The sequence below is a fragment of the Elaeis guineensis genome, chromosome 16 (genome assembly GCF_000442705.2).
Source record: "Elaeis guineensis isolate ETL-2024a chromosome 16, EG11, whole genome shotgun sequence".
Classification (NCBI taxonomy): domain Eukaryota; kingdom Viridiplantae; phylum Streptophyta; class Magnoliopsida; order Arecales; family Arecaceae; genus Elaeis; species Elaeis guineensis.
The window spans coordinates 44,058,073-44,073,480 of NC_026008.2; the positions used below are offsets into that span (position 1 = coordinate 44,058,073).

Genomic DNA, 15,408 nt, shown 5'->3' on the forward strand with positions numbered 1-15,408 from the left:
AGTGCAGCTCCGCCCGACTCCTACGGGAGTCGGGCTCCACCGCCATCAGCAAGCGCTGCTCCGCCCGGACTCCTACGGGAGCCGGGCTCCGCCGTCAACATCAAAACAGCTCCTCCCGGACTCCTACGGGAGCCGGGCTCCGCCCTCAATATCAATTGCTGGTAAGCTCAGTCCGGACTCATACGAGAGCCGAACTTCACCCTTGACTTTGTTTGCAGTGCAGCTCCGCCCGGACTCCTACGGGAGCCGGGCTCCACCGCCATCAGCAAGTGCAGCTCTGCCCGACTCCTACGGGAGCCGGGCTCCACCGCCATCAGCAAGCGCTGCTCCGCCCGGACTCCTACGGGAGCCGGGCTCCGCCGCCAACATCAAAACAGCTCCGCCCGGACTCCTACGGGAGCCAGGCTCCGCTCTCAACATCAATTGCTGGTAAGCTCAGTCCGGACTCCTACGAGAGCCGGACTTCACCCTTGACTTTGTTTGCAGCGCAGCTCCGCCCGGACTCCTACGGGAGCCAGGCTCCACCGACGACATCAGCACAGCTCCTCCCGGACTCCTACGGGAGCCGGGCTCCGCCCTCAATATCAATTGCTGGTAAGCTCAGTCCGGACTCATACGAGAGCCGGACTTCACCCTTGACTTTGTTTGCAGCGCAGCTCCGCCCGGACTCCTACGGGAGCCGGGCTCCACCGCCATCAGCAAGTGCAGCTCCGCCCGACTCCTACGGGAGCCGGGCTCCACCGCCATCAGCAAGCGCTGCTCCGTCCGGACTCCTACGGGAGCCGGGCTCCGCCGCCAACATCAAAACAGCTCCTCCCGGACTCCTACGGGAGCCGGGCTCCGCCCTCAATATCAATTGCTGGTAAGCTCAGTCCGGACTCATACGAGAGCCGGACTTCACCCTTGACTTTGTTTGCAGCGCAGCTCCGTCCGGACTCCTACGGGAGCCGGGCTCCACCGCCATCAGCAAGTGCAGCTCCGCCCGACTCCTACGGGAGCAGGGCTCCACCGCCATCAGCAAGCGCTGCTCCGCCCGGACTCCTACGGGAGCCGGGCTCCGCCGCCAACATCAAAACAGCTCCTCCCGGACTCCTATGGGAGCCGGGCTCCGCCCTCAATATCAATTGCTGGTAAGCTCAGTCCGGACTCATACGAGAGCCGGACTTCACCCTTGACTTTGTTTGCAGCGCAGCTCCGCCCGGACTCCTACTGGAGCCGGGCTCCACCGCCATCAGCAAGTGCAGCTCCGCCCGACTCCTACGGGAGCCGGGCTCCACCGCCATCAGCAAGCGCTGCTCCGCCCGGACTCCTACGGGAGCCGGGCTCCGCCGCCAACATCAAAACAGCTCCGCCCGGACTCCTACGGGAGCCGGGCTCCGCCCTCAATATCAATTGCTGGTAAGCTCAGTCCGGACTCCTACGAGAGCCGGACTTCACCCTTGACTTTGTTTGCAGCGCAGCTCCGCCTGGACTCCTACGGGAGCCGGGCTCCACCGACGACATCAGCACAGCTCCGCCCGGACTCCTACGGGAGCCGGGCTCTGCCGCCATCAGCACAGCTCCGCCCGGACTCCTACGGGAGCCGGACTCTGCCGCCGACATCAGAACAGCTCCGCCCGGACTCCTACGGGAGCCGGGCTCCGCTCACGACGGCTCCGACCATTGTCGAGCTTCAATCGACAGATCCACGCCCCCTGACAGGCCCTCAAAACGGCCGCGACCCTGCTCCACCTCCTGTGGCGGACTCCACGCAGTATCATCATTCCCTGACAAGCCGCAGCAGCCATAGCCGCCCTGCTCCACTTCCTGTGACGGACTCCGCACAGCTCCATTATCCCCCTGGCAGGCCACAGTAACGGCCACGAACCTGCTCCACCTCCTGCGACGGATACCCTGCGATTCTCCTGACGACGGACACTGCTCCACCCCTCATAACGGATTCCACATGGCAAGTCGAGGTGATACCCACGTGTCTGCTCCATTATCTTTCACAATCAATTCCCCTGACCATGGGCGGCCCACTACCAGGCAGTTACACACGTCGCCATCAGTCCGTTGCCTCCCCCGCCTATAAAAGGGGGGACTCAGATACGTTATTTTTAAGCTCTTTTGCCTTATCTCAAAACTCTGCTAAATTCTCCGTTCGAGCACTCCATTCTTGTTGAGGCAGAGAACTGACTTGAGCGTCGGAGGGTCTTGCCGGAGCAACCCCACCTCCGGTTTAGACTTCCCTTGCAGGTCCCGACGGCGACCGCGGCTTCCTCAACTCCAGCTTCTCTGGCGCAGGTGAATTTTTGCACCAACAGGATTGGCGCTAGAGGAAGGGGCTGAACCTCCGTAGCACCCTTGTTCTTGAAGGAGCGCTCAACGGAGCCACCTCCGGCCATCTCTCCGTCATCTACTCCTAATCCTCCCCCGCGAGATCGACACCCGATGCCTCCGCGCAGGGCGTCCACCCGGCGGTCCACGGCCTCCGCGGCCAGATCTCAGGCTTCGGCCTCCCCTCCCGTTTCTCAGCCAGCTCCTCCTCCCCCTCCGGCGACGGCGGTCGGCGCGGAGCAGTTTGACTTGCTGGCGCAGCAGGTCAAGGGCCTCGTCGAGGCCGTACAGGCGATGCAGCAGCAGCCGCGGCAGGCATCAGCGCATCCGGAAGGGGCATGTCCGGAATGCCAGAACCCGGTGGTGGGGCGGGCCACCTGGGCTAGCCGCCCCGTCCTTCCCGAGAAGGCGAATCCAAGGGTGGAGAGCCCTCAGTCGGACCACGACTCCACCCCTGGGAGATCCCTGCCTCCGTTCTGCCAAAGGACCCTCGAGACTCGAAGTCGAGAGGATTTCCTGGACCGGAGGCTCCAGGAGATGAACCGGCGGATCGAAGAACTCCGCCATGCACCTCCCGCTTACGGTGAGGATATCTGCACTGACCCTCCCTTCTCCCAAATGATTATGCAGGAACCAATCCCGCCGAATTTCAAGCTCCCCCAGTTTGAAAGCTACGACGGGACGTCGGACCCGGTGGACCACCTGGAGGCCTTCCAAACGATGATGTTGCTTCATGGTGCCCCCGACGCCATCTTGTGCCGAGCTTTCCCGTCTACTTTGAAGGGAGCAGCAAGAAACTGGTACTCGGCACTGAAGCCGGGTACCATCTTCTCCTTCGACCAAATGAGCCACCAATTCGTGGCCCATTTTGTCAGCAGCCGACGTCCCCGGAAAGGTTCGGAGTCCCTCATCAACATCAAGCAGAGGGAAGGGGAGTCCATACGGGCCTACATCAACCGCTTCAACATCGCGGCGTTGGAGGTCCGGAACTTGGACCAGTCGGTTGCCATGGCCGCCCTGAAAGGTGGCCTTCAGAAGAATGATCTCTTGTACTTCCTGGAGAAGAAGTACCCCAGGGATTTTGCTGATCTGCTGGCTCGGGCTGAAGGATACGCCCGAGCGGAAGAGGCCTTCAAAATGAAGGATGAAGAGACTGCGAGGGAGCGCCAGGCGGGAGATTCTGGCAAACCCGCAGTTGAGAAGAGGCCAAGGGAAGCCCGGCCTCGCTCCCGATCCCCTCCTGGGCACAAGCGCGCCCATACTCCACCCCGGGCACACAGGCAGAGAAGTCCGGACAACAGGTTTCGGCGGGGTTCCCCGCCGGGGAAGTTCCACAGCTACGCCCCCCTCAACGCCTCGAAGGCCCAGGTACTGATGGAGGTCAGGGAGCTGATCCCCAGGCCGGAGAGGATGCGCACGCACCCCAGGAAGCGCAACCCCAACAAGTTCTGCCTCTACCACCGCGACCACGGCCACGACACCGAAGAGTGCATCCAGCTCCAGGACGAGATCGAGGAGCTCATCCGGCGAGGTCGGCTCGACAGATTCATCCGCCGCAGGCCTGAGGGTAGAGGAGACCGGCCAAGAGCCCTCCCGCCGCCCGAACCACAGAAGAGGGAGGAGCAGCCCGGGGACCGGCCTCCTATTGGGACTATCGACTCCATCGCCGGAGGGCCTCAAGGAGGAGCGGGAGAACTGTAAATGTATTGCTTACTGTTTCGTTTTGAATCTACTTTTCTTTTTAGCTAACGCACTCCTCCTGCTTAACGCGGATGTACTATGACTGGATATGACCTCTCCAAAAAACAACGACCATGTCAGGAACAGGAGGAGAACCTCGTCCTGACATGAGCAAAGTCAAAGGCCCGGTTCTTTTAGACCGGATGGGGGGAGAGGCCTTACAACGCCCTAATGTGCCCCCACAGCCCTGTTAGGGACAGGAGGAAAACCTCGCCCTAACTTGAGCAAAGTCAAAGGCCCGGTTCTTTTAGACCAGATGGGGGGAGAGGCCTTACAACGCCCTAATGTGCCCCCACAGCCCTGTTAGGGACAGGAGGAAAACCTCGCCCTAACTTGAGCAAAGTCGAAGGCCCGGTTCTTTTAGACCGGATGGGGGGAGAGGCCTTGCAACGCCCTAATGTGCCCCCATAGCCATGTCAGGAACAGGAGGAGAACCTCGTCCTGACATGAGCAAAGTTGAAGGCCCGGTTCTTTTAGACCGGAGGAGGGAGAGGCCTTACAGCGCCCTAACGCGCCCCCACAAGCCAGGCTGATGACGAGAACCTCGCCACCGGCTCAAGCAAAATGGAAGACCCGGACTCCTATGGGAGCCGGGTTCCGCCGCAAAGGTAGGCTTCACCCGGACTCCTACGGGAGCCGGGTTCCACCGCCAAGGTAAAGCTTCACCCGGACTCCTACGGGAACCGGGTTCTGCCGCCAAGGTAAAGCTTCACCCGGACTCCTACGGGAGCCGGGTTCCGCCGCCAAGGTAAAGCTTCACCCGGACTCCTACGGGAGCCGGGTTCCGCCGCCAAGGTAAAGCTTCACCCGGACTCCTACGGGAGCCGGGTTCCGCCGCCAGGTAAAGCTTCACCGAGACTCCTACGGGAGCCGGGTTCCGCCGCCAGGTAAAGCTTCCCCGGACTCCACCCCCCCCGGCCCCCGACTCCTACGGGAGCCGGGTTCCACCGCCAAGGTAAAGCTTCGCCCGGACTCCTACGGGAGCCGGGTTCCACCGCCAAGGTAAAGCTTCGCCCGGACTCCTACGGGAGCCGGGTTCCACCGCCAAGTAAAGCTTCCCCGACTCCTACGGAGCCGGTCCCCCAAGGTAAAGCTTCGCCCGGACTCCTACGGGAGCCGGATTCCACCGCCAAGGTAAAGCTTCACCCGGACTCCTACGGGAGCCGGGTTCCGCCGCCAAGGTAAAGCTTCACCCGGACTCCTACGGGAGCCGGGTTCCGCCGCCAAGGTAAAGCTTCACCCGGACTCCTACGGGAGCCGGGTTCCGCCGCCAGGTAAAGCTTCACCCGGACTCCTACGGGAACCGGGTTCCGCCGTCAGGTAAAGCTTCACCCGGACTCCTACGGGAGCCGGGTTCCGCCCCCAAGAAAGACTTCGCCCGGGCTCCTAAGAAAGCCGGGCTCCATCCGCCACTTCGCCAGCAAGGGTTAAAAACGGTGGCGAGGCTCGGCCACATGACGAGATCGGATGGAAGGGAAGAGCCCTTTCCCACGACGACCTCTAAGCCAAACAAGCCAAACAATGAGAAAGGGTCGGCGAACGACAACATTGATGCTACGCGCGGACAAGGTAACACAAAATACCTTTTTCTCATTTCCGATATATGTACTACAGGGTCAGGACGGCCAGAAAAAGAGGGACAAAACGACAAGAAAAGAAATGGGGGGCAGCCACAAAAAGGGGGTGACTACAAAAGAACTCTAAGGAGGTCCTGCTCCCTCTAACATAGGGTGATCACCTCCATCCCCCGACCAGGACTGCCTCAGGGTCTCCACCATTTCCTCTAGTTCCTCCTTCTTTTGCAGCATATCCTGGAGTGCCTGACGAAGTCGCCGGCTCTCAGCCTCCGCTTCCCGATGCCACTTCCGCAAAACTTTGGACTCCGCCTCTGCGTCCGCGACGGCCTTCCGCTCAAGCCCCAGCTGGATTTTTACTTGTTGAAGCTCAGCTGTCTTCTCCCCAAGGGAGACGAAATCCCTTCGACAGTGCCTCTCAGGGCCCGGAGCTCTTCGTTATCTTGGGCGTTAGCAAGCTGCGCCCTAGTAACCAACTGCCTCTGGAGGCGAACCACCTCGTCCGCCGATCGACGGAATCTCCCCTTGAACTCCTCTACCTGTCGGCGCCAGCTGGCCCGCTGCACATCGTGGCTCATCTCGGCATCTTGAAGCTGCTTCTGGAGGTCGGAAACTTTTTGTGACCATATCTGCTCATCCTGCGCTGTGAGTCGGGGTGAGTTCCCTTCCAGCTGGCCGATCCTCCTCTTGGCAGCCGACAGCTCCACTTTAAGGGCGCTGATCCTGGCTTCTTGAGCCCAAGTTCGGTCGCTAGCACTCTTCGTGCATTCTTCGAGCTCCTTCGCAAAGTTCGCCTTCCTCCGGCTGTAGTCCATGATCGCCTTCACTTGAATACTCCTGAAGTGGGCGGCCTCGGCAGCAGCCTCGGAGTAGCATTTTTTCGCCTGACGGAGCTCGCCTTCCGACTTCTTCAGCTTCCTCGTCAAGTGGAGGACCTCCTTTTTCAACCGTCGGATAGTGGACTTCAGCGGGACCCCCAGGGGCAAGGGAAGTGCTTCGGCAGGACGCTGCCATCGGAAGATGCAAACGTCAGAGACCAACTCTTTACAAGAAGAAAGGCAGAAAAAAAGGGGCAGGGGAAGGAAAGGCGATCCACAATAAAAAGTTCAACTTCATTGATTAATTTTGAAGACAAGCGGAAAGGAAATATGGCAACAAAAGAAAGATACAAGGTCGGAGGTCTCAGACCTCGGAGGCTGGGGGTGGAGAGCTCGGCGCGGGGGGCGCGACTGCGGCAGCAGCAGACGAAGGGGCGGCCTCGTCGTCAGACTCCTCCAAAAAGCCGAGACTAAGGTCGGGATATCTGCTGGCCACCCTCTCTCGGCAGAGCTCGAACCCTTTGGTAAATGCCTCCAGGCCGAACTGGACGTTCAGCTCCCTCATCTCCGCGGAGGCCTTGAACTCCTCCACCGCAAGGGTCCTGGCCTCCGAGACCAGAACCGGAGTTTGCTCGGCCAGATGGGCGACCTCGGCCTCCGCCTTCCTCACCGACTCCTCCAGGCTCCGTCTCTCCGCCTCCCGGGCTTGTCTCTCCTCCTCCCGGGCTTGTCTTTCCTCTTCCCGGTCCTGTCTCTCTCTCTCCAGGGCCTCCCGGAGGGCGGCCACCTCGGCCGTCTTCGCTTGAAGACGAGCAACCTCGTCTTGGCAACGCTCCTCCGCCCGAAGAAGGTCCCTTCTCGTGCGGCCCGACGCCTCGACATAGGCGAAGAGCTGATGCCCGATCTGCAAGGACAGATGGAGAATTACAACAAAGACCGAGCAACTGAGCAAGTAAAAATCCGCTTACCTCAAGAAAGGACCCCAAGGTATCCCAGGCCCGCTGCTCGGGATCGGCACGGTCGATCCTCTCCACGACATCGGGCAGAATACAACCGTCGAGCAGCCGACGGATCAGAGCCTTGTCGTTGAAGGGGTTCTCCGATCCCCCCTCGGAGCAGACGGACTCGTCTGCAGCGGCTCGGTGGCTGCTCGGCCTGCGGGCCACCGATTTTCTCCTCCTCCCCGCGGCAGGCGCCTCCGCGGGGCGGACCTCCGGAATGGGGACCCCAGTCGGTGGGCTCCCTGGGGGAGCCCGGGGGGCCGCTGACTCGGCATCCGAAGGAATATCGATCGTCGGGGTCGCCTGGACGGGCGCGGCCAAGCTCGTCTCCTCCACCCTGGCCCTCTTCGCCGAGCCGGAAGTCGTCGCACCCTTCCTTTTCTGGGCTCTCATGGCCTTGGCAAGCATCCGTGTGGCTTCGGCGTCCATTGCTAAAAAAAAAAAAAAAAAAAAAAAGGAGAAAAGAAAAGAAGAAGGAAAAAGCAGCACCAATCAGCCCGAAAAAAAAAAAAAAAAAAGAGAAAAAAAGAGGAAAAAGAAAAGAGAAAGAGAAAAGAGGAAAAAGGAGAGAGAAAGGAAGAGAGGGAAGAAGAAGATAAGAAAAGGAAAGATGTATACTTGCTGGATCTTGAGGGCTCAGGCCGATGTTGAAGAGAAGCGGCTCCCTCAGTAGGTTTGGAAGGGAAGGAGCGGGGTAACTCAGGAGCTTCTGGGCGGCCTGAAGGTCGTCCTCTCCCAGACCAGGGGCCCGGCGGACGGAATCCCTCAAAGACCCCCAAGGGGGCAAGCCCAGTTCCAGGGTCGGGCAGTAAATGAAGAGAAATTTCCCCTTCCAGTTGTGAATCGAAGAAGGGGCGCCCTTCAGCAATCCCTTCTTACCGAACTGGGGGGAGAAGTACCACCAATCCTTCGCTGAAGGATGGCGTTTGAAAGTATAAAAATGTCTGAACAGGGAGAGGGAAGGCCGGACCTCGGCTATATGACAGAGGGAGAGAAACCCTATCAAAAACCTAAAGGAATTCGGGGCGACAGAAGCGAGAGAAATGTCTAAGAAACGAAAAAAGGCGGCAACAAAAGCTGGGAGCGGAAGCCGGAGTCCGGCACGGAATGCCTCCTGGTACAAACAGAAGCGACCAGGAGGGGGAGCGCTGGCCCGGTCGGAGGGGCCAGAAAGCTCCAGATCGTACTCTGAAGGGATCCCGTACCGAGCCCTTATCAGGAGAAGTTCGTCCGGAGTCGACGAACAAGGAATGGCGCCCGGTGCGAAGACCGGGCGAGACCCTGCCCCAAGCGCGGGTTCGTCCGCAGAGACAGGGGCCTGGGGGTTCGAAGCCGAAGAACTCTCAGAACTTACGGGGGCAGAGGAATCGGAAGACATTTTTCTTTGGGAGAGAACCTAAAGGGCCCTAGAAAAGCAAGCCGAGAAAGGAGGGGGACACCGGAAGTCAACTCAGGAGAGGACACGAAAGAAGTGTAAGGAGGAGAGAACCCTAAGCGGTAAGAAGAAGAAGGTGGGCACTAACCTATCTTGCTCTGAGGGCCTGGGGAGCGAGAAGCGGAAGGCGCCTACGGCTCGAGAGGGCGTTCGCTAGAGCAGACTCTCGGGGAGATGACAGACGCCAGCAAGAAATCAGAAGCGGAGTGGGGCGCCTGAAGGGGGGAGGACGGGTTTAAATAGACCCTGAGATCCGGCGCCATAATGATCTCGAATCCCTCCAGGCCGGTCCGCATCCGACACGGGTCCCACTCCCCGTGGCAGACGGCTGAAGGCGGCTGGCGGTTGGCAGGGCCATAATTGCGCCGTACCTAGGCCAGCGTACCTGCGGGGTCTTCAAAGCGTCCCCTCGTACCGCCCCAATTCGAAAAGACTCCGGCACGCGCTCATTAATGCCAAAATATCTGGGAGCGGCAGGGCGCGGGATTCGAAGGGACGGTTCCGGCTGTACTTCTGTGTACTTCCTTCGTTTGAAATTCAAAACTCGGATGTAGGGGGACTGGTGTTGGGTATAAAATACCCACAGCCGGAACCCACGGCGGAACCGCCATCGGCACAGCTCCGCCCGGACTCCTACGGGAGCCGGGCTCCACCGCCATCAGCAAGCACTGCTCCGCCCGGACTCCTACGGGAGCCGGGCTCCGCCGCCAACATCAAAACAGCTCCGCTCGGACTCCTACGGGAGCCGGGCTCCGCTCTCAATATCAATTGCTGGTAAGCTCAGTCCGGACTCCTACGAGAGCCGGACTTCACCCTTGACTTTGTTTGCAGCGCAGCTCCGCCCGGACTCCTACGGGAGCCGGGCTCCACCGACGACATCAGCACAGCTCCGCCCGGACTCCTACGGGAGCCAGGCTCCACCGACGACATCAGCACAGCTCCGCCCGGACTCCTACGGGAGCCGGGCTCCACCGCCATCAGCAAGCACTGCTCCGCCCGGACTCCTACGGGAGCCGGGCTCCGCCGCCAACATCAAAACAGCTCCGCCCGGACTCCTACGGGAGCCGGGCTCCGCTCTCAATATCAATTGCTGGTAAGCTCAGTCCGGACTCCTACGAGAGCCGGACTTCACCCTTGACTTTGTTTGCAGCGCAGCTCCGCCCGGACTCCTACGGGAGCCAGGCTCCACCGACGACATCAGCATAGCTCCTCCCGGACTCCTATGGGAGCCGGGCTCCGCCCTCAATATCAATTGCTGGTAAGCTCAGTCCGGACTCATACGAGAGCCGGACTTCACCCTTGACTTTGTTTGCAGCGCAGCTCCGCCCGGACTCCTACGGGAGCCGGGCTCCACCGCCATCAGCAAGTGCAGCTCCGCCCGACTCCTACGGGAGCCGGGCTCCACCGCCATCAGCAAGCGCTGCTCCGCCCGGACTCCTACGGGAGCCGGGCTCCGCCGCCAACATCAAAACAGCTCCTCCCGGACTCCTACGGGAGCCGGGCTCCGCCCTCAATATCAATTGCTGGTAAGCTCAGTCCGGACTCATGCGAGAGCCGAACTTCACCCTTGACTTTGTTTGCAGCGCAGCTCCGCCCGGACTCCTACGGGAGCCGGGCTCCACCGCCATCAGCAAGTGCAGCTCCGCCCGACTCCTACGGGAGCCGGGCTCCACCGCCATCAGCAAGCGCTGCTCCGCCCGGACTCCTACGGGAGCCGGGCTCCGCCGCCAACATCAAAACAGCTCCTCCCGGACTCCTACGGGAGCCGGGCTCCGCCCTCAATATCAATTGCTGGTAAGCTCAGTCCGGACTCATACGAGAGCCGGACTTCACCCTTGACTTTGTTTGCAGCGCAGCTCCGCCCGGACTCCTATGGGAGCCGGACTCCACCGCCATCAGCAAGTGCAGCTCCGTCCGACTCCTACGGGAGCCGGGCTCCATCGTCATCAGCAAGCGCTGCTCCGCCCGGACTCCTACGGGAGCCGGGCTCCGCCGCCAACATCAAAACAGCTCCGCCCGGACTCGTACGGGAGCCGGGCTCCGCCCTCAATATCAATTGCTGGTAAGCTCAGTCCGGACTCCTACGAGAGCCGGACTTCACCCTTGACTTTGTTTGCAGCGCAGCTCCGCCCGGACTCCTACGGGAGCCGGGCTCCACCGACGACATCAGCACAGCTCCGCCCGGACTCCTACGGGAGCCGGGCTCTGCCGCCATCAGCACAGCTCCGCCCGGACTCCTACGGGAGCCGGACTCCGCCGCCGACATCAGAACAGCTCCGCCCGGACTCCTACGGGAGCCGGGCTCCGCTCACGACGGCTCCGACCATTGTCGAGCTTCAATCGACAGATCCACGCCCCCTGACAGGCCCTCAAAACGGCCGCGACCCTGCTCCACCTCCTGTGGCGGACTCCACGCAGTATCATCATTCCCTGACAAGCCGCAGCAGCCATAGCCGCCCTGCTCCACTTCCTGTGACGGACTCCGCACAGCTCCATTATCCCCCTGGCAGGCCACAGTAACGGCCACGAACCTGCTCCACCTCCTGCGACGGATACCCTGCGATTCTCCTGACGACGGACGCTGCTCCACCCCTCATAACGGATTCCACGTGGCAAGTCGAGGTGATACCCACGTGTCTGCTCCATTATCTTTTCGCAATCAATTCCCCTGACCATGGGCGGCCCACTACCAGGCAGTTACACACGTCGCCATCAGTCCGTTGCCTCCCCCGCCTATAAAAGGGGGGACTCAGATACGTTATTTTTTAAGCTCTTTTGCCTTATCTCAAAACTCTGCTAAATTCTCCGTTCGAGCACTCCATTCTTGTTGAGGCAGAGAACTGACTTGAGCGTCGGAGGATCTTGCCATAGCAACCCCACCTCCGGTTTAGACTTCCCTTGCAGGTCCCGGCGGCGACCGCGGTTTCCTCAACTCCAGCTTCTCCGGCGCAGGCGGATTTTTGCACCAACAGTATATATTACTTATCAGATTTGACTGTCTTGGAATAGTTTTATTTTTGATGGTAAGATGATTCCTACTCGTCGGGTTCCTGAGAGAGCTGTCTGTTTAGCTCAGAAGTACTGTTATTTTGATGCTGCCATTCCATCTCTTGACACACCCGGACTCTGGAGTTTTCGAACTATCCCGAGAGCGACTCATAGGATTCTATTTATTTCTCGGAAGCCCCCACCTTCGAGGTTCATCCACTCATTTAGGATGTTTGGATTTTTCTTTGTCAAGCTACTGCGGTGCGAATCCGATATATCTTTCAGAAAGCGAATATTGCAGCAGACTGGATGGTGATTTTTATTGCTGACTATTGTGACGATTGGTTATGGAGGTCTGATGATGACTATCTGTAGATCCTGTAAATTTTATATATCTTAATTTTTTGGATAGTTTTTATATTAGATTGATGTGATCGTCTGTTTTGTAAAAAAAAGAAGAAGAAGAGGAGGAGGAGGAGGGGGAGGAAAAGAGAAGAAGAAGTAACTTCGCTCAACTAAATAATACTGTCTACATTTTTTCTCTTACAGCAACAAATAAAACTGGGCGGCATACAGCCTCCTTCATCATTGGAGGAGCAAAAAAAAAAAAAAAAACACTCAGGATATTCCAAGGCTTCGCATTGTTGTTATTGCGCTTCAACCCAACCCACTTGCCGCTTGTAGGATAAGTTGAATTGAAAACGTGGATCAGCATGAGGCTCCTACCAACCCCAAGTCCCACACAGCTGTCCATCAGTAGAGAAGATGATATGCTCAATATTCAACTCCGTCACCAAACTTGAAACCTTTAATTACAAGTGGTGGCTTCGGTGGGTGTGGGTGCTGCTCTTGCTGGGACAAGCCGCAGATCTTTCCTCCCTCTGGCCATGGCATCCTCACCATCTTCCCTCCAAGTACTCGACCAGTTCCAGATCTCTCCTCCACCGGGCTCCGTCCCGGACACCTCCCTCCCCCTAACCTTCTTCGACATCGTCTGGCTCTTCACCGGCCCCGTCGAGCGTGTCTTCTTCTACCCATTTCCCCACCCGACCTCCCACTTCGTTACCCACCTCCTCCCCACCCTCAAGTCCTCCCTATCTCTCACCCTCCAACACTTCTACCCCTTGGCCGGCCGTGTCAGGTCCTCTCCTGACCCCTCCTCCGATTCCAAGTTCGAGATCTGCTACTCCGCTGGCGATTCAATTACTTTGATCTCCGCAGAGTGCTCCGATGATTTCGATCAATTGTCAGGCAACCACCCTCGCAATTTCCGGGAATTATACAAATTGATACCCCAATTACCCCATTCCAACGATGGCACGATTCCGCTGCTCGCCTTGCAGGTTACTTTGTTCCCGGACCACGGCATCAGCATCGGCGTTGCGATCCACCATGTGGCGTGCGACGACTCCAGCTCGATGCATTTCATCAAGTCATGGGCAGCTTCTTGCAGGCTGGGAGGCTCGGACTCTCCACCCCCGCCGCCTCCGTTGCATGACCGGAGCACGATCGCCGATCCTGATGGGTTGTATTCCAAGATACTCGCAGAAATCGAGGGACTAAGAGCCGGCGGACCGCCGCCGCCGGCCACGGAGGACTCGCCATCCGTCGGTGTCGAGCAACCCGGTGTGGTTATTGCCTCGTTCTCTCTTACCCGAGAGCAAATCGAAAGGCTCAAACAACTCGTACTGGAAAAATCCAAGAAGGGCGAGGCGTCACCGATTCATTGCTCGGCCTTTGTGGTGGCTTGTGCGTTCGCTTGGAAGTGTCTTGTTAAAGCCCAAGGAGGGTATGCGAGTGCTGGAAAGAAGACCGCCCATCTACTGTTCTCGGTGGAATGCAGGAGCCGCTTGAGGCCGGCGGTCCCCGCCGAGTACTTTGGGAATTGCTTGAGGCCTTGTTTTGTGGAGCTGCCTATGGGTGATCTTGTTAAGGATGATGGTGTTTTGTTTGCAGCTGAGGCCATTGGTAGAGCTATCAAAGGGTTGGAGGATGGAGTGCTCAAGGGTGCAGAGGGGTGGTTTCAGAAGATTGTTTCTTTGATACCGGAGCAGCCCATGTCGGTCGCCGGATCGCCCAAGTATGGAGTCTATGATACTGATTTTGGGTGGGGAAGGCCGAAGAAGGTCGAGGTGGCATCGATTGAGAAGACACCTGGCACGATATCGCTTGCAGAGAGTAGGGAAGAGCAAGGAGGAATTGAGATTGGTTTGGTGCTGCCGAAGCATGAGATGGATGAATTCAGCTCTTGCTTCTCTAGTGGCTCAAAACTTCTTTGAAGATGTTCTTAAATATTGTCGGCAACCAGCTAAAGATTAGTGCTGGTGAAGGTTTCTAGTTATTTGAGTTTGATTGTTGATTTCTTGAATCCGGATACTGTTTAGAGCTAAGTGAATTTTTCTAAGTTTGTCTTGAGTTTTGAGTTTATCATGGCGATTAGTGAAATGTAGTCTGGTGATTATGGTCAGGATCAATTAATTCTGAGCTGAAAAGAAGTAAATTGCATAATTATACTTGGCTGTTGGAAAACAAATAAGAAAAACAATATTAAAGGTGGATTGCGGTTTATCATGGATTTGAGAATTTTAGGTGACACTATGATTTAAACATTCAAGCAACCTAAATAACTAACCAATGATAATCTTAGTAGTAATACCTCTTTAATTAATAACCAGATGTTCTAGATGTAATTCATGGATGGTGCTTCCTAAAAGATTGGGACTTAATAATTATAGTACCGGTGGGTCTCTCTTCTTTCCTTAGAAACAAAAAAAATCCTTAAACAACTGTCTTGTCTCTTCTCCTGTCTATAAATGTTTTAATCTTTAAATAAAATCACTTTTTGGTTGATTCTTCCATTGTGATGAAAGTTCTTTTTTGAAAAATCAGGAAATTAGATCCTCATGTTTCACATGATTATCATTTTATTATTTTTATGAACTTATGGTGGCATTCGCTATCATTAGTGCAGTTACTGGTCACAAATTAGTCTAAAAGTTCAATTGCATAAAGTTTGTCTAAGGAAGCTGTTTGTTATTTGTAAAATGGCCGCCAGTTAGGTTTTCTCGGTCCAATTCCTAGGTGTACACCTTGGTTATTGGTTCTGCATCACTTAACATGCTCTATTTTTCTTTTTGTTAGAAAGTTGTTGCTCTGTGGCTACACCAAACAAGCAAGGTGGACCGCTAAATAGCAATATCTCATTAGTGCTACCAAAAAAAAATAAATTCTTTGGATATTCATTATTTTTAGGGCATAAGAATGCTATATAAATCCGAACTAATCAATTTTCGGGGATATAAAATAGAACTGAAATGTTGGAAATTTGTGTTATATACGTTCTCTATTAGCTACGGTTGCAGGTGCGGATGATATATATGAGATATATCTAAAGTTTAATCAAGTTTTGCTGGCACATTTTCTTTGGGTTTGCTTGGAGGTGACGTATCTCTGAGCCTATTGGAGATGTTTGATATTTTGACATTGTAAGAGCTAATGTTTCTGTATCTTGGTGCACTTTTGTGGCCCATAAT

General features: G+C 56.9%; 1 protein-coding gene across 1 annotated transcript; it reads left to right on the forward strand.

Moving 5' to 3' along the window:
- The first annotated feature begins 12,595 nt into the window (after positions 1-12,595).
- Positions 12,596-14,386, forward strand: LOC105059098 (phenolic glucoside malonyltransferase 2). Its single transcript, XM_010942304.4, has one exon. It carries the CDS (start codon positions 12,763-12,765, stop codon positions 14,152-14,154), a length of 1,392 nt encoding a protein of 463 aa, XP_010940606.1. The 5' UTR covers positions 12,596-12,762; the 3' UTR covers positions 14,155-14,386.
- Positions 14,387-15,408: the final 1,022 nt, after the last annotated feature.